We start from the raw sequence: 24,221 nt of genomic DNA, 5'->3' as shown, positions 1-24,221 counted from the left end.
ACTAGAATGATACCTGGACTCCATGGGTTAAATTACGAAGAGAAAATACACAAACTAGGATTGTATTCCCTGGAATTTAGAAGATTAAGTGGTGATTTGATCGAAGTTTTCAAGATATTATGGGGAACTGATAGGGTAGATAGAGAGAAACTATTTCTGTTGGTTGGGGAGTCTAGGACTAGGGGACATAGCCTAAAAATTAGAGCCAGGACTTTGAGTGGCAATGCTAGTGCTGCAATGGATTTACCACCCCTAGACTAGGGAGCAGGAAAATCAACCAGAATAGCTGCTACTGATCACTGTCCAGTGTCTTCAGTGGAAATTGCATGTGTATGGGGCTGGGCGAGGAGAGAATTGCGCTCAAGTTTGATATTCTCCAAGGCCAAGTAACTTCTTCACACTCGCTGACTGGGCTCACATATGAAGAATGATACCTGCACAAGGCAAGGACATCATTATCACTGCTGATAGAGAAAGAGAGACAGAACCCACCCCCAGTACGTTTGCAACACTCTACTGTCTGTGGGCCTGCACAAGGCAGAGATGACAGCTGATCCAGTGGCATTGAAATCCACACACCCATCAAAATAGACTGTTAAAAATTCCAGAATGTCCCCGATATAGAAAGGATGTGAAAAGGGTAACACATCCTGGACCATCCTTAACAAGCTGTCAGTGTTACTAGCTAGTCAACTTGCTGTGAGCAATGTCCTGGGAGAAACAATAGTATAAAATTCAGTATAAGGGATAATTTTCGGAGTCTGCATTGCCAGTGGCAAGCCCCGCCCACCAACAGCGCAGACTCGTTAGGATGGTCCTGCACTCTTCATTAAAATAACATTGATTTTGCAGCCTCAGAGACCAGCCCTTTCAGGCCTCTTTTACCTTTGCCCACAACCGTTCCTGTGACATGGTTATGGGGGGGTACTTGGCTACATCACAAAGTTGCTCTATTCATTTCAGTGGGAGCTGGAATTTTAGACTAGCCTGGGAGCTGATCCAGAACCACCTAATCGTGGGAAACTCTCCACCAACTGAACTTGCAGCAGTACGCAGCCAGTATTATCTTTCTTCCTGGGGATTAACGACTTCAAATCAATTCTCAATTACTTCTAATTCAACACTAATGTACCAGACTTTTCTTCTTTAAGTAATCAGGGATGGATGCCCGTACAATACAGGGAAATTGAGGATAGCCTGGTCAATTCTCCTAAGACTCCCCCACAACCCAGTACAATGTAGGTACAGCTTTTGAAAGGCCCAAGACCAGCTCAGGCAATGTTAACTGACTGGGAGTGGAGAACCTCCCATTAACACAATGAACAGGGATTATTGGTTGATATTATGTAGTATATTAGAGTGCTCATGAGGATATCTCCAATTGGGTCCTGACTTTTTTTTAAATGGTTAATTTATAGCATTTCTTCCATCTGCCTGATTTTTTTTCCTTTTTCTCCTGTTTTGACTGTGCTGACCAATGACTGGGTACTCCAGGAGCTCTCCCGATACCCACCCAACTGGCCATTCCTCGTGTGAGACCAGACCTGAGTGTTGGGCTATTTCATCATGGAGCACATCACATCCAAGCCTCTGCACTTCAGTCTGCTCTCACCCAAAGTCCAAAATCTGGCAGTTTCCAATGGAAGCCATTGGATAGTGACTGATTTCCCTCCAGTTAACAGGTTCTGAGGCAATTATGCCACCCAAACTCCTGCTCCAATTGAGATTGGCTAACTCAGCAGAGAATGGGAATCAGACCTGGGGTCCTACTGTTCCAAGTGGCTCAGTTAAACACTGGGCAGTGTATTTGCCTGGTGAGTCACCAAGGAAACGGGTCTGATTTCCTTAATCACTTGAAAGGATAGCCAATCAAAAACTACATTTTCAAGAATAGTTATCTAAGGAGTTGATTTGCTGTTTAGAATCATAGAAAGTTACAGCACAGAAGGAGACCATTTGGCCCATCGTGTCCGTGCCGGCCAAAAAAGAGCTATCCAGCCTAATCCTACTTTCCAGCACTTAGTCCGTAGTTCTGTAGGTTACGGCACTTCAAATGCTCATCCATGTACTATTGAAATGAGTTGAGGGTTTCTGCCTCTACCACCCTTTCAGGCAGTGAATTCCAGATCCTCACCACCCTCTGGGTAAGAAAAATTTTTCCTCCGCTCCCCTCTAATACTTCCACCAATTACTTTAAATCCATGCCCCGGTACTGACCCTTCTGCTAAGGGAAATAAGTCCTCCCTATCGACTCTATCTAGTCCCGTCATAATTTTATACACCTCAATTAAATCTCCCCTCAGCCTCCTTTGTTCGAAAGAAAACAACAACAGCCTAACCAATCTTTTCTCATAGCTAAAATTCTCCAGCACTGGCAACACCCTTATAAATCTCCACTGTACCCTCTATAGTGCAATCACATCTTTCCTGTAATGTGGTGACCAGAACTGTACGCAGTACTCAAGCCGTGGTCTAACTAGTGTTTTATACAGTTCTAGCATAACCTCTCTGCTCTTATATTCTATTCTCAGCTAATAAAGGAAAGTATCCTGTATGCCTTTTTAACCACCTTATCTACCTGTCCTGCTACTTTCAGGGATATGTGGACATGCACTCCAAGGTCCCTTTGTTCCTCTACACCTCTCTGTATCCTCCCATTTATTGTGTACTCCCTTGCCTTGTTTGCCCTCCCCAAATGCATTACCTCACACTTCTCTGAATTGAATTCCATTGCCACCTTTCTGCCCACCTGACCAGTCCATTGATATCTTCCTGCAGTCTACAGCTTTCCTCCTCACTATCACCCACACAGACAATTTTTGTATCATCTGTAAACATCTTGATCAAGCCACCCACATTCAAGTCCAAATCATTAATATATACCACAAAAAGCAAGGGACCCCACTGGAAACAGCCTTCCAGCCGCAAAAATACCCGTCGACCATTACCCTTTGCTTCCTGACACTGAGCCAATTTTGGATCCAACTTACCACTTTCCCTTGGATCCTACGGGCTTTTACTTTTTTGACCAGTCAATGTGGGACCTTGTCAAAAGCCTTGCTAAAATCCATGTACACTAAATCAAACGCGTTAGCCTCATCGACCCTCCTTGTTACCTGCTCAAAAAATCCAATCAAGTTAGTCAGACATGACCTGCCCTTAACAAATCCATGCTGACTGTCCTTGATTAACCCGTGCCTTTCTAAATGACCCGATTTATGCTGTCCCTCAGAATTGATTCCAATAATTTGCCCACCACCGAGGTTAGACTGATTGGCCTATAATTATTCGGTCTATCTCTTTCTCCCTTTTTAAACAAAGGTACAACATTAGCAGTACTCTAATCCTTCGGCACCATGCCTGTAGCCAGGGAGTATTGGAAAATGATGATCAGAGCCTCTGCTATTTCCTCCCTTGCTTCTCTTAAAAGCCTGGGATACATTTCATCTGAGCATGGCAATTTATCTACTTTCAAAGATGCTAATCCCCTTAATACTTTCTCTCTCACTATGTTTATCCCATCCAATATTTCACACTTCTACTCCTTAACTACAAACACTGCATCGTCCCCCTCTTTTTTGAAGATAGATGCAAAGTATTCGTTAAGAACCATACGCACATCTTCAGCCTCCACACATAGTTTACCTTTTTGGTCTTTAATAGGCCCTACTCTTTCCTTAGTTATCCTCTTGCTCTTAATGTATTTATAAAATATTTTTGGGTTTTCCTTAATTTTACTTGCCAGTATTTTTTCTTGCCCTCTCTTTGCTTTCCTAATTTCCTTTTTTAATTTCACCCCTGCACTTTCTATACTCCTCTAGGCTTTGTGCAGTATTGAGCTCTTGGTGTCTGACATAACCTTCCCTTTTCTTTTTTTTTTCATTCGTTCGTGGGATGTGGACGCCGCTGGCAAGGCCACCATTTATTTATTGCCCATCCCTAATTGCCCTTGAGAAGGTGGTGGTGAGCTGCCTTCTTGAACCGCTGCAGTCCGTGTGGTGAAGGTTCTCCCACAGTGCTGTTAGGAAGGGACTTCCAGGATTTTGACCCAGCGACGATGAAGGAACGGCGATATATTTCCAAGTCGGGATGGTGTGTGACTTGGAGGGGAACATGCAGGTGGTGGTGTTCCCGTGTGCCTGCTGCCCTTGTCCTTCTAGGTGGTTTGGGAGGTGCTGTCGAAGAAGCCTTGGCGAGTTGCTGCAGTGCATCCTGTAGATGGTACACACTGCAGCCACGGTGCGCCGGTGGTGAAGGGAGTGAATGTTTAGGGTGGTGGATGGGGTGCCAATCAAGTGGGCTGCTTTGTCCTGGATTGTGTCGAACTTCTTGAGTGTTGTTGGAGCTGCACTCATCAGGCAAGTGGAGAATATTCCATTACACTCCTGACTTGTGCCTTGTAGATGGTGGAAAGGCTTTGGGGAGTCAGGAGGTGAGTCACTCGCCGCAGAATACCCAGCTTCTGACCTGCCGTTGAATGTCAAGGGGAGGTGGTTAGACTCTCTCTCGTTGGAGATGGTCATTGCCTGGCATTTGTCTGCCGCAAACGTTACTTGCCATTTATCAGCCCAAGCCTGGATGTTGTCCAGGTCTTGCTGCATGCGGGCACGGATTGCTTCATTATCTGAGGGATAGCGAATGGAACTGAACACTGCAATCATCAGCGAACATCCCCATTTCTGACCTTATGATGGAGGGAAGGTCATTGATGAAGCAGCTGAAGATGGTAGGACCAAGGACACTGCCCTGAGGAACTCCTGCAGCAATGTCCTGGGGCTGAGATGATTGGCCTTCAACAACCACTACCATCTTCCTTTGTGCTAGGTATGACTCCAGCCACTGGAGAGTTTTCCCCCTGATTCCCATTGACTTCAATTTTACTAGGGCTCCTTGGTGCCACACTCGGTCAAATGCTGCCTTGATGTCAAGGGCAGTTACTCTCACTTCACCTCTGGAATTCAGCTTTTTTGTCCATATTTGGACCAAGGCTGTAATGAGATCTGGAGCCGAGTGGTCCTGGCAGAACCCAAACTGAGCATCGGTGGGCAGGTTATTGTTGAGTAAATGCTGCTTGATAGCACTGTCGACGAAACCTTCCATCACTTTGCTGATGCTTGAGAGTAGACTGATGGGGCGTTAATTGGCTGGATTGGATTTGTCCTGCTTTTTGTGGACAGGACATACCTGGGCAATTTTCCACATTGTCGGGTAGATGCCAGTGTTGTAGCTGTACTGGAACAGTTTGGCTAGAGGCGTAGCTAGTTCTGGAGCACAAGTCTTTAGCACTACAGCTGGGACGTTGTTGGAGCCCATAGCCTTTGTTGCATCCAGTGCACTCAGCCATTTGTTGATATCACCTAGAGTGAATCGAATTGGCTGAAGATTGACTTCTGTGATGGTGGGGATATCGGGAGGAGGCTGAGATGGATCATCCACTGGACACTTCTGGCTGAAGATGGTTGCAAATGCTTCAACCTTGTCATTTGCACTCACGTGCTGGACTCTGCCATCATTGAGGATGTGGATGTTCACAGAGCCTCCTCCTCCTGTTCGTTGTTTAATTGTCCACCACCATTCACGACTGGATGTGATCTGATTTGATCTGATCTGTTGGTTGTGGAATCGCTTAGCTCTGTCTATAGCATGTTGCTTCCGCTGTTTAGCATGCCTGTAGTCCTGAGTTGTAGCTTCACCAGGTTGGCACCTCCTGGCATGCTCTTCTACACTCCTCATTTTCTGCCTTATGCTCCTTGACATCCAGGGGGCTCTAGATTTGGCAGTCCCACCGTTTTTCTTTGTGGGAACTTGTTTACTCTGAACCCCTTGAATCTCCCCCCTTGAATGGTTCCCACTGCTCTGACACTGATTTACCTTCAAGTAGTTATTTCCAGTCCACTTTAGCTAAATCACTTTTTAGCTTAGTAAAATTTTCCTTTCCCCAATTTAGAATTTTTACTCCTGTTCTATCTTTGTCCTTTTCCATAACTATGCTAAATCGAACTGAATTATGATCACTACCACCAAAATGCTCTCCCACTGATACTCCTTCCACCTGCCCAGCTTCATTCCCTAAAACTATATCCAGAACTGCCACCCCTCTTGTTGGGCTTGCCAGGTATTGGCTGAAAAAGTTACCCTGAATGCAATTTTAAGAATCCTGTGCCCTCTATATCTTTTGCATTGATTGTATCCCAGTTAATATTAGGGTAGTTGAAATCCCCGACTATTACTGCCCTATTGTTTTTGCACTTCTCAGAAATTTGCCTACATATTTTCTCTTCTATCTCCCTCTGACTGGGGGTCTATAGTACACTCCCAGCAGTATGACTGCCCCTTTTTTGTTCCTTAGCTCGACCCATATGTCCTCATTTGATGATCCTTCTAACATATCATCCCTCCTTACAGCCGTAATTGTTTCTTTAACCAATATTGCCACCCCCCTTTTTTATCCCCCTCTCTATCTCGTCTGAAAACCCTGTAACCAGGATCATTGAGCTGCCATTCCTGCCCCTGTTCAAGCCGTATTTCTGTAATAGCTAAGATATCTACTTCCACGTGTCTATCTGTGCCCTTAGCTCATCTGTCTTATTCACTATATTCCTTGCATTGAGGTATATATCATTAAGCACTGCCAAACTCCTTTGTTGTCTTGTTTCTAACTTTTGTTTCCTCTGTCTTCCAAACTCACTTACTAATTTTCTGCCTTCCATTTCCAGTTCTGCTTCTATCCCTTCTGAATCTATGCTCAGTTCCCATCCCCCTGTCAAGCTAATTTAAACCCTCCCCAACAGCACTAGCAAACCTCCCCACGAGGATATTGGTCCTGGCCCTGTTGAGGTGCAACCCGTCTGGCTTGTACAGGTCCCACCTCCCCCAGAACTGGTCCCAATGCCCCAGGAATCTAAATCCCTCCCTCCAGCACCATCTCTCCAGCCACGCGTTCATCTTCTCTATCCTCGTACTTCTGTACTCGCTAGCGCGTGGCACCCGGACTAATCTGGAAATTACTACCTGCTTATTAATCTCTTTCCTAACTCCTTAAAATCTGCCTACAAGACCCCATCCCTCTCCCTACCTATGTCGTTGGTACCAATATGGACCACGACCTCTGGTTGTTCACCCTCCCCCTCCAGTATGTTCTGCAGCCGCTCGGTGACATCCTTGACCCTTGCACCAGGGAGGCAACGTATCATCCAGGAATCTCGTCTGCAGCTGCAGAAAAGCCTATCTGTTCCCCTAACTATAGAACCCCTATCACTATTGCTCTTAGGTGTAATAATTTATCACGGACTAACCACAAACTATTTAACTCTTGCAAACCAAAGGAAAACAATGAGGGTGATTCAAATGCAGTGAACCCAAGGTATTGCTAGTTGATTGTGACTTTCACATTCTACCCGTTGAATCAGAGTAGCTCCTTCTGATTCCCGGGTTGGTCTTGGCTGTTTTGATGTCGAAGGTAGAGTAGCCTAGTAGCAGACAATATCTGGGCTCACCCACAAAGAATGGCCAGGTATTGAAGGGTTTGTGGAACTGGACCATACCATTAGTCACCATCTTTGGGAGAGGGGTGGAGAAAATCTAATGGAAAATTAGATGGATTTTTTTAAAAATCAGAGTAACTAGCACAAAAAAAGCCGAGAATATGGCTTAAAGGACTGAACTGAAAAGGCACATAAATCCATGATGAGTAAATCTTGTTGGATATTTGCTCCAGTCATGATGTTCTTACACAAAGTTAGAATTAAGTTCGAGAACATGGAGCTAGAGGCATGTGTTTCTTTCTGTTCAACGAGTGTTTCTTAACCTTTGACCCTTAAAAGCCATTCTCCCATTCTGTTATGCTGCCCTGAGCAGTCTGTGATGGTTTTCATGGTGGTATGACATTGGGGAAGGGGCACTACAATTGGCAACAGTCTCCCATGCTAGGGAGGGGAAATTATTGATTCTGATCAATATGCAATGACTTCTGCTGAAAAGTGAGTTTGTGGATGTTGCGTGAGAACAAGACCAGATTCTCTGTGATACTCTCCATGGTCCAATGGTCTATCGGCACTTACTGCTCAGATTCAGACATAAGAAACGGCTACTTAGGTGAGGTACACAAGGGTGGCATCTGTGGAACTGTTCCCCAACATGACTCAGTGTCTACATGAGAGGAAGTAGCTGGAGAAAAAAGTGTGACAGAAGGAAGTAGAATTTCTCTGGGATGTCTAAGATGTATAAAGTATTTTTTTTTAATTTATAAAACTGTAAAAGCCCAGGGTCCCAGCTGAGTCTGAGATAAGTCTGAAGTGAGGAGACTCAGGCACACGCCTGCCAACACAAACCCAGCAGAGAATTAGCTTATGTTCTGAATAAAGTTGCTGTGGAAAGTGTAAAGGATTTCTTTGAGTAATAAAACAAAGAATGGTTGTTCTGGGGTTAAATCTCAACAGAAAGAAGCAGAAGGGGAGCGGGGGGGGGACAGAATTTCCAATATGATTTTAATTAAAATTACAGTTGTACAGTATAAAGATTCTCTGTCTGAGATGGTAGGATCTGTGCCTCATCTTGATGCCTGAATGTCATAAATTATTGGAGGTTCCATATGTTGGCAAATCAATTCTTTGATATTGGAACAAGATTGCAGCTGTGGTTATCGAGCTTTGAGTTGCATTCTTCGTAATCAAGAATTATCTGGAAAATATTGAGAAAATTCCTAAGGCTCTCGGAGACAAGAACTGAACACCGAGGGACAGAAAGGGACTACCTAAGTGCATCCAGTATAATATTGTCAGTCTTGTCATCGTTGTGTCAGCCTTGGCTCAGTGGTAGCACTCTTGCCTCCGAGTCAGTAAATCGTGGGTTCAAGTCCCACTCTAGGGACTTGAGCACATATCTAGTCTGGCATTTCAGTCCAGTAATGAGGGAGTGCTGCACCGTTGTTTGAGACGTTAAACCGAGGCACCATCTGCTCTGTCGGGTGGACGTAGATGTAAAAGATCCCATGGCACTATTCGAAGAGGAGCAGGGGAATTCTTCCTGGAGTCCTGGCCAATATTTATCCCTCAACCAACATCACTAAAACAGATTATCTGGCCATTTATTTTATTGCTATTTGTGGGATCTTGCTGTGCACAAAATTGGCTGTCGTGTTTCCTACATTACAACAGTGAGTACACTTCAAAAGTATTTCATTGGCTGTAAAGCGAATTGGGATGTCCTGAAGTTGTGAAAGGTGCTACATAAATGCAAATTATTTCTTTCTTTTCTTTCATTCCTTTTTATTTCCTTAAATATTCTTCTTTATTCTTTGTTTTTCAAGGTGCAGTTTCATGGGCCCCCAGTACCTGACCCATGTGACCTTCATGTATAAATGTAGGCAGTGAGTATAAATGGGCTATCTGATCCTGGAAGGAACACAATTAAGCCCAGTCTTATCCTCCTACGTTCTACTTGTATACTTCTCAACAGAGTGTTACTGGATAGTTATCAAGAGTGGGAATCCTGTCTGATTTTCCTGCCTTCCTATTGCAGGGGCACTGAGGCCAATTGTAGCACTCCCATTGCTGTCCCATCCGAGATTAATTAACTCAGCAACTTGCATTTCTATAGTGCTTCTCAATAAGGAGGAAAGGGATATTGTGGACAACAGGCACGGGGAAAGGAGAGGGAATTGTAGAGGCTAGGAGGCAAAAAGCAGGGTTTTGAGCAAGTTTTCGGAATCCGGGAGGCAGGCAGTAAGGCAGAGGGAACCAGGCCGAAGCATAGTAGCTGAACAAGCAGCCACTGATGGTGGAGCAGAGGGAGTGAGGGGCAAGGATAAGCTCAATGTTAGTACAACAGAAGGTGTGTGGAGGGATGTAAGGTAGGAGGAGGTCACTAAAGTGGGGTGAGGCCATGGAGATATTTAAAAATCACAGTGAGACTCGTGAAATCAACACACTGTGAGACAGGGATTCATTGGAGCTTGGTGAGGACGGAGATAATTAGAGTACGGGACTTAGTGTGGTGGGTATACGTGCCATAGCAGTTTGGGTTAATTGAAACTTTTGGATGGTTGATGCAGAGAAGTCAGTTAGAAGGTCATTGGAGAAGTGAAGCCTTGAAGTGATGAGGGCATGAATGTGGTTCATTGGCAAAAGGGAAGAGATAGAAATGGGGGTGGGTGATGTTGTGAAGATGGAAAACTGTGGCTTTGGTAATCAAATGGACATGGGGAGGAAACTAAGTTTAGAGAGATCAAAACAACAAGTTTCTGCAGTTGTTGACTCGGATTTAGATGGTAGCCAGAGAGGCTGATGGGCTTGAGGCCAGAGACTTGGAGGTGCTGACAGGAGCCAAAGAGGATGGCCATAGTTTTGCTGACATTCAGCTGGAGGAAGCTTTGGATCATTCAAGTCTTGATATGAGACAGGCAATTTAATGCAGCAACTCCCTTTGGTTCAATGGAGGTGACATTGAGGCAGAGCGGTGTCATCTCCAGTGCTTCTGGATAATGTCACCAAGGGGTTGCATGTGGACATTGAAGAGGAACAAGCCAGAATGGAGCCCTGGGGTACAACCCCAGAAGACACTGGCAGAAATATAGTGCCTGCGTTTAATCAGGTAGGCGTGGAACCAGGAAAGAGTAGTGTCCTGGAGGTGAACTGCAGAGAAGAGACATTGGAGGAGGATTGGGTGGCCGACTGTATTGAAGGCGGAAGAGAAGTTGAGGAGAATGATGAAAGGTATGAAGTAACAGTCTCATAACCATGCATTTACCTACTGAGTGATTGGGAGAGTGCATATCTCACTTTTTACATGTCAGTGCCACAATGAGATGTAGGGAGAGGTGAATAAAAGGCATTGCTTAGTTTCACAGCTGTTATTTCAAACAGTAGTGAGTTTTTCTAATAGCCAATCTCAACTGTAGTGACGAGGGACATAGCTAGTTGTGAAAGAGCTACATGCTGAGATGGTTGATACTTTTACTGAGAAAAATATCCTGTGTCCCACCCAAGCACACTTCATTTTTTCTCCAACTAATAAATAAGAATTGAATTTGGTATCGGTTATATTGCATTTACTTGTCATCACTACCACCCAGATGTCGGCGGTGGTGTTGCTAACTCTGGAGGTGCTAAGACCCACCTAAAGGCAGTACCATGCACAGTAGCGACATAAACATTGTTGCTGGAGGTAAATGCCACCACCCTTCATGGCTGTTGGTGGCTCAGCCTGGCCAAACAGGCCAACGATGTGGTGTTTCACTCGGTGGCCCGTTTGTACTTTCCCAATGACTGGGAAAAATATGGTGGCCAGAAGTAAAGCTGTAGACTGTAACTTAAAAGCAGTTGTGTTTCTTAGTTGTTCTTGAAACAGTTCTGCAATATAAGTAGGGCATAAGATTTCATTTGAAGAGACTGGTGGGTGGTTATATACCCCGCTGGATACTATGTTTTAGTAATACACAATCAGTGCTATTAAAACTCAGACAGTCTGTATTATTTGTAAGACTCGTGTTTAGTGGGTTTTGAAATTTTAATTCACTCCTACAAGCCTGCCCCAATCCCCTTGCGTGTGCTATACCTTCAGGCAGCCCTGATGATTCATTACCATATAATGACTCTGTAGGATTTGCCAGTACAATCTGGAACGTGGCAGCTCCCGTGTCGAACTACCAGCGGTGTGTCTCATCTTGAAAGCAAGTAACAAAGTGATTGGAATTTACGAAGTAATTAGCAGTTAACGCTGCCAAGAGGATTGAATACAAGCTGCAACATTTAAAAAATGATGGTTTAAGAGAGATTGGCAGTTAAAAGTGCTTTGAGACAAATACAGAAAAAACTTTATAAAGCGATTTAATTTGAAGATTTTTTTTTCTTCATCGTGTGCGTTTTGCAACATACCAACTCAGGATGAATTGTCTGAGAAAGTTTGTAAACAAGGGCATGCTAAGACAGGAATTAAATGTTTCAAATCCAGGGACTTTCTATGGTTATCAAGATTACATTTGTGTCGAGTTAGTTATCTTTTTTTAAAGTTTTTTTTCGCCACTGTTTTCTTCCTTTTTCCCTCCTCAGCCGAAGGCACTAACTCACAATGGGGAACCGTTTCAGGAGCCCCGAGCAATCTTGAGTACCTCAACTAGGAGTTCATTCTTCACCCATGAGCTTAGAATATCAATTTATTCAGCCTATTCGACCAAAAGGCATCACACACACTGTATTTAATGCTATTTCGTAAATACTATCACAACTCAACCTAATCCTATCCACAGCTGACATCTACACAAATATATTTTCCAGCAGGAGCCAGTGCAGTGATCAGAAAGAAAGAACTAATTTGCATACATATAGCACCTTTCATGTCGTCAGACTGTCCCAAAGTGTTTCGCAGCCAATGAAGTACTTTTGAAGTGGTCACTGTTGTTATGTTGGGAAATGTGACGGCCAGTTTGGACACAGCAAGGCCCCACAAACAGCAATTAGATAAATCACCACTTAATCTGTTTTTAGTGATGTTGATTGCGGGAAAATGTTGCCTAGGACTGTAGGAGAATTCCCCCGCTCCTCCTTGTATAGTGCCATGGGATCCATCTTATTTAAATGTATTAGCTGAAAGACAGAACCTTCAATAATGCAGCACTCCCTCAATAGTGCATTGAAATGTCAGCCTAGATTATGTACTCATGTCCTGCAGTGGGACTCTGAACCTATATCCTCCTGAGTCAGAGGTGAAAATGCTACCACTGAGCCAAGTTAAGTAGGAGTGGGAGTCCTGGCTAATACTGTTTACTCCTCTCTGGTCAACCAGCGCTGAAGTAAGTTGTCTCATCTTCTACAGATTTAGTTGAGATCAGCCAATTCAACATAGATAGTGGATGCAATCTAAAACATTTGTACCATACTGTGTGACCCATTAATCCATCTCAACCGTACTTGGCTTTTATTATTACTGAATGTATTTTTCATTTCTTCATTAATTGAACTGTTTTGCTGACCTGCAACTAAAGATTTCTTTTCAAACTTTTTTAGATTATTATCTAACCCTAGATGAGCCAATGAATAATATTACGACCTCGCTTGGCCAGACTGCAGAGCTGTACTGTAAAGTGTCCGGCAATCCGGCCCCTACCATACGCTGGCTGAAGAACGATGCACCAGTTGTCCAGGAACCACGGAGGATATCCTACCGCATGACTAGCTATGGCTCTCGTCTCCGAATACGAAACCTCGATACCACAGACACAGGTTACTTCCAGTGCGTAGCTACAAATGGAAGAAAATCCGTTTCAACCACGGGCGTGCTTTTTGTCAAATTTGGTAAGATCTACATTGAAATGTTACATAGTTTGCGAGGGAATAAAACTGGGAGTTCCAACTCTAAAGGCAGCTTTATATTGGGCTAGGGTGCCAAGAGAGCAGCACTCAAACTGAAACCCATGACTTTCAGGCACCACCTTTCCTCATTTACTTTCAATTGTGGAGCTACTTTTACTTTTGGTCCATTGAAGGCCATTTTGAAAATTGATATCAGTGTTTCCTGCACGTCCTCACTTTTCACACCTGCCTGACATTATGCATGCCGGTGCGCCCAGTGATTCAGTTTTGGGAATGGAAAAATTTATCTCATAATGGAAACCAACTGCGCAAAGTCCATCAGCAGCTCATAGGCTCCTAGACAATTCAGGCCCCGACCCCATTTGAGGCACAATGGTCAGACTCTTTATTTTGCAGTGAGCTATGGAAGGCACATGCTCAAGGTAAACGTGGCATTAACATACAGATTCTTGGTACTGTCATTAGGATTCCAGGAAGTTCTGGCTATACAAACTATTTATGGTATGTCCACTTGAACTGTGAAAAACACCCATCAGTACAATTAAAGACTTTGCTCTTTCAAACTGGGATGGTGTCTGTATAAGTTATTTTGAGCAAAGGTGAAGCACAGGTGGTCACAGATGCGTCATTGGTGGTCTTAGTGTAGGATCAATTGAGATGATGAATTCAGGGTATCACGCAAGTAAATTGTCAAACTAATTAAAGTGCATTGGTTTAAGTGTGATTGTTCCTATGGTATATTGATACCAATGCAATAAGTAAACATATTAACAATGCTAGATCTGTGGCTGTAGATGGGGTTTGTGGTTGTAATTCTCTCTTAGTGTTACAGCAACTGCATTTTACTTTGGTTACCACACTGCTTAAAGAATTTAAACTAACTGCTCCCTGATGGCTCAGTCAATTAATGCATCAGCCAGTATGAGACTGAGCCATTCAGGCCAGTCAGGTCCTGCTTTTTATCTTTGGTCTGTGTTGAGTTATCTGATCTGACAAGGTGGTGGGGATTTCAACGTTGGTTAGAAAGGGGGAAAAAGATCAAAGTTTCCACTCCTGATCACTATATAGTGCTCCCTGCTGGAAAGTGTGTGTTGGGTGAGGACAGGATTGGGCTTGACTGTCATGTCGCTCCACAGTTAAATAGAGTGAAAAATGGATACTTGGGTAAGGTACCACACTGCAGAAAAAGTCAGCACCTTCAAGAGCTTCAAGATAGGAGAAAAGAAATGTTTGATTTATTTTTCTTTAAAAGCTGCACTTGTGGGAGAGTGTTCCACATTTCTACTAGCCTTTGCATGAAGAAGTGTTTACTAACTCCTCTCCTGAATGGCCTGGCTCTGATTTTAAGGTTATGTCCCCTTGTCCTAGACCCCCTCACCAACAGAAAAAGTTTCTCTCTATTAACCCTATCAATTCTTTTCAAAATCCTAAAAACCTCAATCAAATCACCCCATAACCTTCTATATTCCAGGGAATACCAGCCTAGTTTTATGTAATCTCTCCTCATAATATAACTCATGGAGCCCGGTAACATTCTTGTGAATCTGCGCTTCACTCCTTCCAAGGCCAATGTATCCTTTCTAAGGTGTGGTGCCCAGAATTGTACTCCAGATGTAGTCTAACCAGGGCTTTGTGTAGCTGTAGCAAAACTTCCTCCCCTTTATATTCTAGCCCTCAAGATGTAAAGGCTAACATTCCATTAGCCTTTTTGATTATTTTTTGTACCTACTACATTTTAGTGATCTGTGTACATGGACCCCCAAATCTCTTTGGACCACCACTGTTCCTAGATTTTCACCATTTAAAAAATACTCAGATCTATCCTTTTTTGGTCCAAAATTAATGCCCTCACATTTACCTGCGTTGAAATCCATCTACCACAGTTTTGCGCACTCACTTAATCTATCAATGTCTCTTTGTAATTTTATGCTCCCGTCTACACTACTTACTACACCACCAACCTTTGTGCCATCAACAAACTTGGATATATAGCTCTCTATTGTGTTATCTAAGTCATTAATAGTGAATAGTTGAGGCCCCAGTCTGGGATACCACTAGTCACTTCCTTCCAATTCGAGTACATACCATTAACTCTGTCTGCTCTCTGTCTTCTACCGCCTAACCAATCTCTTAACCAGGTCAATAATTTGCCTTCAATTCCAGGAGCTTTAATTTTAGCTAACAATCTTTTATGTGGAACCTTATCTAATGCCTTCTGGAAGTCAATATAAACTACATCCATAGACATTCCCCTGTCTACTACTTTAGTTATTTCCTCAAAAAATTCAATTAGATTCGTTAGACATGACCTGAAGGAGGAGACAAAAAAGAAAATAACTTTTTTTTAAACAGAAAAGAGGGATTGTGTAGTGGATAAGGTTAGACACTGGCTTTTCACCAGAGAATCGATTGAAAGTCTCCTTTGTCTGCTGGCCTTGAGTTTGGGTAGTCTCAATCTAGGTCCTGTGGCCTTCAGCACAAACTGTCCCTAATTCATTAATAAATTGGTACAAAATGGCGGTTGTGTGAAATTAGAAAGTATCAGTTAGCACTAGGTAAATAGAAATTGTTCCATACTCCAGCAATAAACATCCTTCCTTTTAAACTCTCCTGTCCACTCCCCTCCCCAAATAAAATGACTAACATGGTATGACATCTGTTTTGGATTGAAAATAAACAGAGTACCATTTACATTCTGATGTACTAGCGTCTTGTGACACTGGATGTAACATTAAAATGAGATATTGGGAGTGGAATGGTGACATTAAGCATTAGCTCATCTCAGCCAGGGCAGCAGGTTTGAGATCTGAGTCACTTCAAGCAGAGAAGTGCCAAATGGAGATAGTAACATCTCCCAGGAGGTGGGAGGAAAAATCAGAGGGCAGACTCACCCCTGGATTTGTCTGGTGCCTCCTGACAGGTCAGCTATGGGAACATTGGTGGCAGCCTTGGATCAGGACATGTTGCTGCTCCTCCACTGCAGGCATAAGATTAGGTGAAAGAAGAAGAATTCAGACATTTACCTGAATGCCACTGTAAAAAGTACTAGTTTTAGGACCTAATCCCTGCCTATTCGCGATATCCCTGTAACTTCCCCAACTCATCCTTTAAATAGAATGAAACAGCTAATCCCAGTTGTCTCAAACTGATATCCTTTGACCTACCTCAGCTTATGCCAGGTCCTGCCCTATATTTTACATCTGATGGAGAATTCAACCATTCAGCATCATTATGGCCCCTGCTCGTTTTTCAATCAAAATTATAAAAGGACAGAGCTGTGCAGCAAAGGCTAATGAAGCTTTTGCAACTCTATTCTCAGCTCAGTGAGACCATTGGGTGAGTTCCCATTGCGCTTCTAATGACCTTTTTTCAGTTTTCTCCAATTTTCCCTTCTCCTTTCCTAAGGCACTGACTCATGGTGGAGTCAGGTTCCATGGGTGCCACCTGACCTCCGCTATCTGACCATTCTTTGCATGGGAGCACAGACAGCAAGTGTTATCAGACTGTTCAAACTCGCAAGCGAAGGGGCAGCAGTCGAACCTGATCTGATCCTTGCCCATTATCCATACACTTTGCAGTAAAAGTCACTCTGTGGTGATCAGCAACTGGAAGTCTGGCTGATTTCTGCCTTCTGCCCTCCCTAGCCTAGTGCTCTGAACCCAATTTTAACATCCCTGCTTCTGAACTGAGATCCATTAACTCAACACAGGCCAGGGATTAAACTTGGAATCTTTCTGTTTCAATGTGGTTCCGTTCCACATTTAACTACTCATCCATTGGGCAGTGAGATTTTTTCCATCAAACATCTGTCTCGGATAAACCTCATCCCTTTCTATCAAACTCTAATTTTCCATGCTTGGGCATTAATCAAATTATGAGGCACCAGATGTCTGAAGATAAGCAACACTTTACCACAAATAGAGGGTGAGGAGAAATGCCTTAACTCAGGAATACATTAGGAATATTAACACTCCATATTTTTCCCCCTTGTAGGACCCCCACCGACTCCAAATTCAGGAAAGGCGACGCAGTGAGTATATTTTTGTCTGTACTGTTAGCTATTTCCACAGCCAGTGTTTATTGCACATTTCTACTTCAAGGGGAGAAGAAATCGGTTCCCCAAGGGCATGAGAGAGATTACATGGGCTTGTCATCAATTAGCTATAAGATTCTTTTCTTTTTTTTTGATAATCCTTAAATTGTATTCACGATTATTTGAGCAGTGCTTTGTAACCAGTCCTATATGAGTGCTTTTTCTCTGAATTCCATGTTTGTCACTAAACCAAAAGTGTAGCCAAACTAATGATTCCAGACAGTGGAACGTAAGGAATAATCCTTATTGGCTCCAGATCCTCTCTTTTTAAAAAAAATTATACAACGAAGTCTGCCTGTACATGTGATGTTAAACCACCTTGCATTGTAATTTAATTTATTTTCTTTCCCCCTCCCCACAATTTTCTCTCCTCTCCCAAAGATTGTTGCTCATGGTGAGGTAATTCTGTCAGCCTTCCATTATTTACATAAGTAGGCATTCTTTACATGTAAGCTAGTACAGTCAGTGTTAATGGTCCATCTGACAACTGAGGTCATCACAGCAGAGTCAACAACAACAACAGCTCGCAAGCGCCTTTAATGCAGTAAAACGTCCCAATTGACACCGAGCCAAAGAAGGAGCTATTTGGACAGCCTGGATGGCTGAAGGCACGGCCGCCAATGGGGGGACAAAAGAAGTGGGGGATGAGCAAGAGGCCAGAGTTGGAGGTACGCAGAGTTCTTGGAGGGTTGTAGGGCTAGACGAGGTTACAGAGATAGGGAGGGGATCGAAACACGAGGATGAGAATTTTAATGTTGAGGTGTTGGGGAACCAGGTGCCAATGTAGGTCAGCAAGCACTGAAGTGATGGGTGAACGGGACTTGGGGTGAGTTAGGATACGGGCAGCAGAGTTTTGGATGAGCACAAGTATGTGGAGAGTAGAAGATGGGAGCCCAATCGGAGTCTGGAGGTAAACAAAAGCATGGATGAGGGTTTCAGCAGCAGATGGGCTGAGGCAGTGGTGGAGACTGGCGTTATTACGGAGGTGGAAGTAGGCGGCCTTTGTGATTGAGAAGATATGGGGTCGGAAGCTCAGCTCAGTGTCAGATATGGTGCCAAGGTTGTGAACATTCTGGTTCAGCCTGAGACAGTGGCCAGGGAGGGAGATGGAATCAGTGGCGATGGCTTCGGTCTTTCCAATGTTTAATTGGAAGAAGTTTTGGCTCATCCAGGACTGGGTGTCAGACAAGCAGTCTGACAACACCTGACGCCCACCCACAAGTACTTCCCAACAGAAATTAGGCTTGCCTAGCCTAGCATACTGAGACTAATTGAAATATTCATACAGGCACCCTAGTACAAGTCAAGAATCAAAACTGAGACTTTTTGGTCTATGTGACTCAGTGTTACACATTGTATTTAGCCACTGAGCCGCCAGGAGGACAGTTCAAACTACAGTCTTGTATAAGAAGTGTGTTTTCTTGTTCTGTAACTCATACGCCCAGTTACTGTCAGTAGGGTAAATAGCCCTTAGCCATCAGCCCACAGTTTAAGGAATCATATTTATTATGGAAAAGTGTAGGAGCAATAATCAGCGTGGAAAAGCGTTCGGCACACCTGCTAAACACAATGCAATTTGCATCAAAATGTGTCACAGCATTATATGCATCCACACATTCCACCCATTGATACCTAAAAATTGTAGTGGGTCATATTTGCGTCATAGGATCTTGATTGGTATAGATGATTGAGGCTACCACCTGAAACAGGCAGGCGCCTGGGCTGGCATGCAGAGGTCCCCAGAAAAGTAGCAGTGGGAGGGACTCGGGTGGTAACTACTTTTCGGGCCACTATCACCTGTTCCCACTGCACAGAACGACTTAAAATTGCTCCCATATTATAACCACATGTTCCCGTTTATAAAAACGTTACAGAAATTTGTACAATGCTGTTAAGCATCAGCTTACAGTTAGTCTCTGTGAGTTGAATCTAGTTATTGTCTGGCATTCTGTTGCAATAGTGTTTTTTTTTTATTGAGAATTCTAGGTGAAGGACAAAAGCCCATGGTGCAATATACTGAGTGCCAAACCTAAAAAGATAGGGGAGAAGACTACACAAATCAACAAGTAATGGTAGATGAAATAATACCCCCAAATAAACTGGCAAGAAGAGGTAGGGAAAAGAGAAAAGGGAATGGAGTTTTTACAGTGTGTACAGGATTCCTTTTTTACCCAGTATGTGAGAAGTTCAACAAGAGAGGAATTACTGCTGGATCTAGTAATGGGAAATGATCCAGAACAGATAAGAGAAGCAAGCACAGGGGAACATCGAGGCAATAGCGATCATAACATAATAAGGTTCAAAATAATAATTGAGAAAGACAAAGACCAAAGTAATAGATTGGAAAAAAGCTAATTTTAGGGGGACGAGAATGGAACGAGGCAGGTAAACTGGAAAAAAAGCTTGACAGACTGAGAAATAGAACAGCAGTGGGTAATATTTAAAACGGTGATCAATAGAGTTCAGAAGTATATTCCTCTAAAAAGCAAGAACAAACTAGCCAATAATGAAACACCATGGATGAATAAAGAGATAAGGGTAAAATTGAAACTAAAGAAAAAGGCATACTCTAAGTACATCGACAACAAAGGAGAGGATGTCTGAAGGGAATATGAAGAGGTTAGGAAAGAAGTAAAAAAAACAATTAGGAAAGCAAAGAGGAAGTACGAGATTAAATTATCAAGGAATATAAAAAGAAATAGTATAGTCTTTTACAGACACATAAATAACAAAAGAAAAATCAAAATAGGGATAGGGCCACTAAGGGATATATATAATAAACTCACAGGTAACGACAGCGAAATGGCAGAAATATTGAATAGTTACTTTGCCTCCGTATTTACCAGGGAGACTAACAAGGTGGACAGGACATTAGAAGAAGAGATCGAAAAAGATATTAAAACATTTAAGATAGAAAGGAGGGAGATAATTGGTAAACTAGGGAGAATAAGACCCCTGGTGCGGATGGATTGCATCTGCAAATATTAAAAGAAGTTAGGGAGGAGATAGCAGAGGCACGATTACATATATATAAAATTTCCCTAGAAAAGGGAATAGTGCCAGAGGACTGGTAATGTTATTCCTATATGTAAAAAAGGACATAGAACAAGTCCAGGGAAATATAGACTAGTTAGCTTAACTTTGGTGGTAGGAAAGATAATGGAATCTTTACTCAAAGATGTAATAGAAAGACATCCAGAGAATGAAAATATAATAAAGAATAGTCAGCACAGATTTAGAAGGGAAAGTCATGCTTGACCAACCTTATTGAATTCTTTGAAGAAGAAACAGAAAGTGTAGACAAGGGTAATGCAGTAGATGTAGGGAGGGATTTAGATTCCTGGGACATTGGGACCGGTTCTGGGGAAGGTGGGACCTGTACAAGCGTGACGGGTTACACCCGAGCAGGACCGGGACCAATGTCCTCGCGGGGGTGTTTGCTAGTGCTGTTGGGGAAGGTTTAAACTAGAGTGGCAGGGGGATGGGAACCTGAGCGGGGAGTCAGAAGGGAATAAAGTTGAGAGCAGCAAGAGAGGGGAAGACCCAGGGGAAATCTACAATACAAATAGTACAAACAGTTGTTCAAGAACAAGTGAAAGGGAAAAGCGTAGAGCAGCAGAAAGAAAGTGTACTTTAGGCACGACAGATAAAATAAAAACTAGAAGGCGTAAGGCGATTAACCCAGCATCAAAACTGTGGCAGGGGATTGGGAACCTGAGCAGGGAGACAGAGGAAAGCTTGTCAGGAAGGGACAGAAGGTATGGAGTAAAAGGTAAAGTGTTAAAAAAGGAAAAAGCAGGAACTAAGTGTCACAAAACATATTTGAAAGTTCTTTATCTGAATGCACGTAGCATTCGTAACAAAATGGATGAGTTAACGGCACAGATAACTACGTATGGTTATGATCTTGTGGCCATTACAGAAACATGGCTGCAGGGTGACAACGACTGGGAATTAAATATGCCAGGGTATTTAACAATCAGGAAGGACAGGCAGGAAGGAAGGGGAGGTGGGGTGGCTATGTTAATAAAGGAAGGAATCACTGTAATACAGAGAAATTATATTGGGACAAAGGATCAGGATAATGAAACAGTTTGGGTAGAGATAAGGAATAATAAGGGGAAAAAAACACTAGTGGGCGTAGTATATAGGCCTCCTAATATTTGCAACTCTGCTGGAAGAAGTATTAATCAGGAAATAGTCGGGGCATGTAATAAGGGAACAGCTATAATTATGGGGAATTTTAACTATCATATTAACTGGACAAATCAAATTGGGCAAGGCAGCCTTGAGGAAGAGTTTATTGAGTGTATTAGGGATGGATTTCTTGTGCAGTATGTAACTGATCCTACAAGGGGGCAAGCAACCTTGGACCTGGTCCTGTGTAATGAGCCAGGATTAATTAATAATGTCCCAGTTAAGGATCCCCTTGGAATGAGTGACCATAACATGGTTACATTCCATATCCAATTAGAGGGTGAGAAGGTTGGTTCTCAAACAAGCGTACTGAGCTTGAATAAAGGAGACTATGATGGTATGAGAGCGGAATTGATTAAAGTGGACTGGGAAAATAGATTAAAGGGTAAGATGGTACATGAGCAGTGGTGTTCATTCAAGGAGTTATTTTACAACTTTCAAAAAAAATATATTCCACTGAGGGAAAAAAGGGTGTAAAAGAAATGACAGCCATCCGTGGCTAAGTAAAGAAATTAAGGATAGTATCCGACTAAAAACAAGGACATATAAGGTAGCCAAACTTAGTGGGAGGATAGAAGATTGGGAAGTCTTCAAAAGACAGCAAAAAGTAACAAAAGGATTGATTAAGAAAGGGAAGATAGATTATGAAAATAAATTAGCAAAAAATATAAAAACAGATAGCAAGAGTTTCTACAGTTATATAAAAAGAAAAAGGGTGGCTAAGGCAAACGTAGGTCCCTTAGAGGATGAGACCGGGAAATTAATGGTGGGAAACATGGAGATGGCAAAAATGCTGAACAAATATTTTGTTTCAGTCTTTACGGTAGAGGACACTAAGAATATCCCAACACTGGACAAACAGGGGGCTCTAGGGGGGAGGAGCTAAATACGATTAAAATCACTAAGGAATTGGTACTCAGTAAATTAATGGGACTCAAGGCAGATAAATCCCCTGGACCTGATGGCTTACATCCTAGGGTCTTGAGGGAAGTGGCAGTAGGGATTGTGGATACTTTGGTAATAATTTTCCAAAATTCTCTGGACTCGGCAAAGGTCCCGGCAGATTGGAAAACTGCTAATGTAACACCCTTATTTAAAAAGGGCAGTAGGCAGAAGGCTGGAAATTATAGACCAGTTAGCCTAACATCTGTGGTGGGTAAAATTTTGGAGTCTATTATTAAGGAGACAGTAGCGGAACATTTGGATAAACATAATTTAATAGGACAAAGTCAGCATGGCTTTACGAAGGGGAAGTCATGTCTGACAAATTTGCTTGAGTTCTTTGAGGACGTAACGTACAGGGTGGATAAAGGGGAACCAGTGGACGTAGTGTATTTAGACTTCCAGAAGGCATTCGACAAGGTGCCACATAAAAGATTATTGCTCAAGATAAGAATCACTGGATTGGGGTTAATATTCTGGCATGGGTGGAGGATTGGTTATCTAACAGGAAGCAGAGAGTTGGGATAAATGGTTCATTCTCGGACTGGCAACCAGAGGCCAGTGGTGTTCCGCAGGGTTCGGTGCTGGGTCCCTAACTCTTTACAATCTATATTAACGATTTGGAGGAGGGGACCGAGTGTAACATATCAAAGTTTGCAGATGATACAAAGATGGGAGGGAAAGTAGAGAGTGAGAAGGACATAAAAAACCTACAAGGGGATATAGACAGGCTGGGTGAGTGGGCGGAGATTTGGCAGATGCAATACAATATTGGAAAATGTGAGGTTATGCACTTTGGCAGGAAAAATCAGAGAGCAAGTTATTATCTTAATGGCAAGAAACTGGAAAGTACTGCAGTACAAAGGGATCTGGGGGTCCTAGTGCAAGAAAATCAAAAAGTTAGTATGCAGGTGCAGCAGGTGATCAAGAAGGCCAACGGAATGTTGGCTTTTATTGCTAGGGGGATAGAATATAAAAACAGGGAGGTATTGCTGTAGTTATATAAGGTATTGGTGAGACCGCACCTGGAATACTGCATACAGTTTTGGTGTCCATACTTAAGAAAAGACATACTTGCTCTCGAGGCAGTACAAAGAAGGTTCACTCGGTTAATCCCGGGGATGAGGGGGTGGACATATGAGGAGAGGTTGAGTAGATTGGGACTCTACTCATTGGAGTTCAGAAGAATGAGAGGCGATCTTATTGAAACATATAAGATTGTGAAGGGGCTTGATCGGGTGGACGCGGTAAGGATGTTCCCAAGGATGGGTGAAAGTAGAACTAGGGGGCATAATCTTAGAATAAGGGGCTGCTCTTTCAAAACGGAGATGAGGAGAAACTTCTTCACTCAGAGGGTGGTAGGTCTGTGGAATTTGCTGCCCCAGGAAGCTGTGGAAGCTACACCATTAAATAAATTTAAAACAGAAATAGACAGTTTCCTCGAAGTAAAGGGAATTAGGGGTTACGGGGAGCGGGCAGGAAATTGGACATGAATTTAGATTTGAGGTTAGGATCAGATCAGCCATGATCTTATTGAATGGCGGAGCAGGCTCAAGGGGCCAATTGGCCTACTCCTGCTCCTATTTCTTATGTTCTTATGTTCTTAAAAGCAAAGAAGTTATGTTAAACTTGTATGGAACCTTGGTTAGACCACACTTGGAGTATTGTGCACAGTTCTGGTC

General features: G+C 43.0%; 1 protein-coding gene across 1 annotated transcript in view; it reads left to right on the top strand.

The window, feature by feature from the left end:
* The window catches only part of ror1 (receptor tyrosine kinase-like orphan receptor 1), a 245,564-nt gene that overhangs the window by 169,558 nt on the left and 51,785 nt on the right, over positions 1-24,221 (top strand). The window contains exons 3-4 of the mRNA XM_067990397.1: positions 13,002-13,289; positions 17,301-17,337. Coding sequence (XP_067846498.1) covers positions 13,002-13,289; positions 17,301-17,337 — 325 coding nt within the window. The remainder of the gene's footprint in view (positions 1-13,001; positions 13,290-17,300; positions 17,338-24,221) is intronic.

The sequence above is a fragment of the Heptranchias perlo genome, chromosome 9 (assembly GCF_035084215.1).
Source record: "Heptranchias perlo isolate sHepPer1 chromosome 9, sHepPer1.hap1, whole genome shotgun sequence".
NCBI lineage: Eukaryota > Metazoa > Chordata > Chondrichthyes > Hexanchiformes > Hexanchidae > Heptranchias > Heptranchias perlo.
The sequence above is the reverse complement of the archived record's forward strand: the minus strand, read 5'-3'. Positions and strand labels throughout refer to the sequence as shown.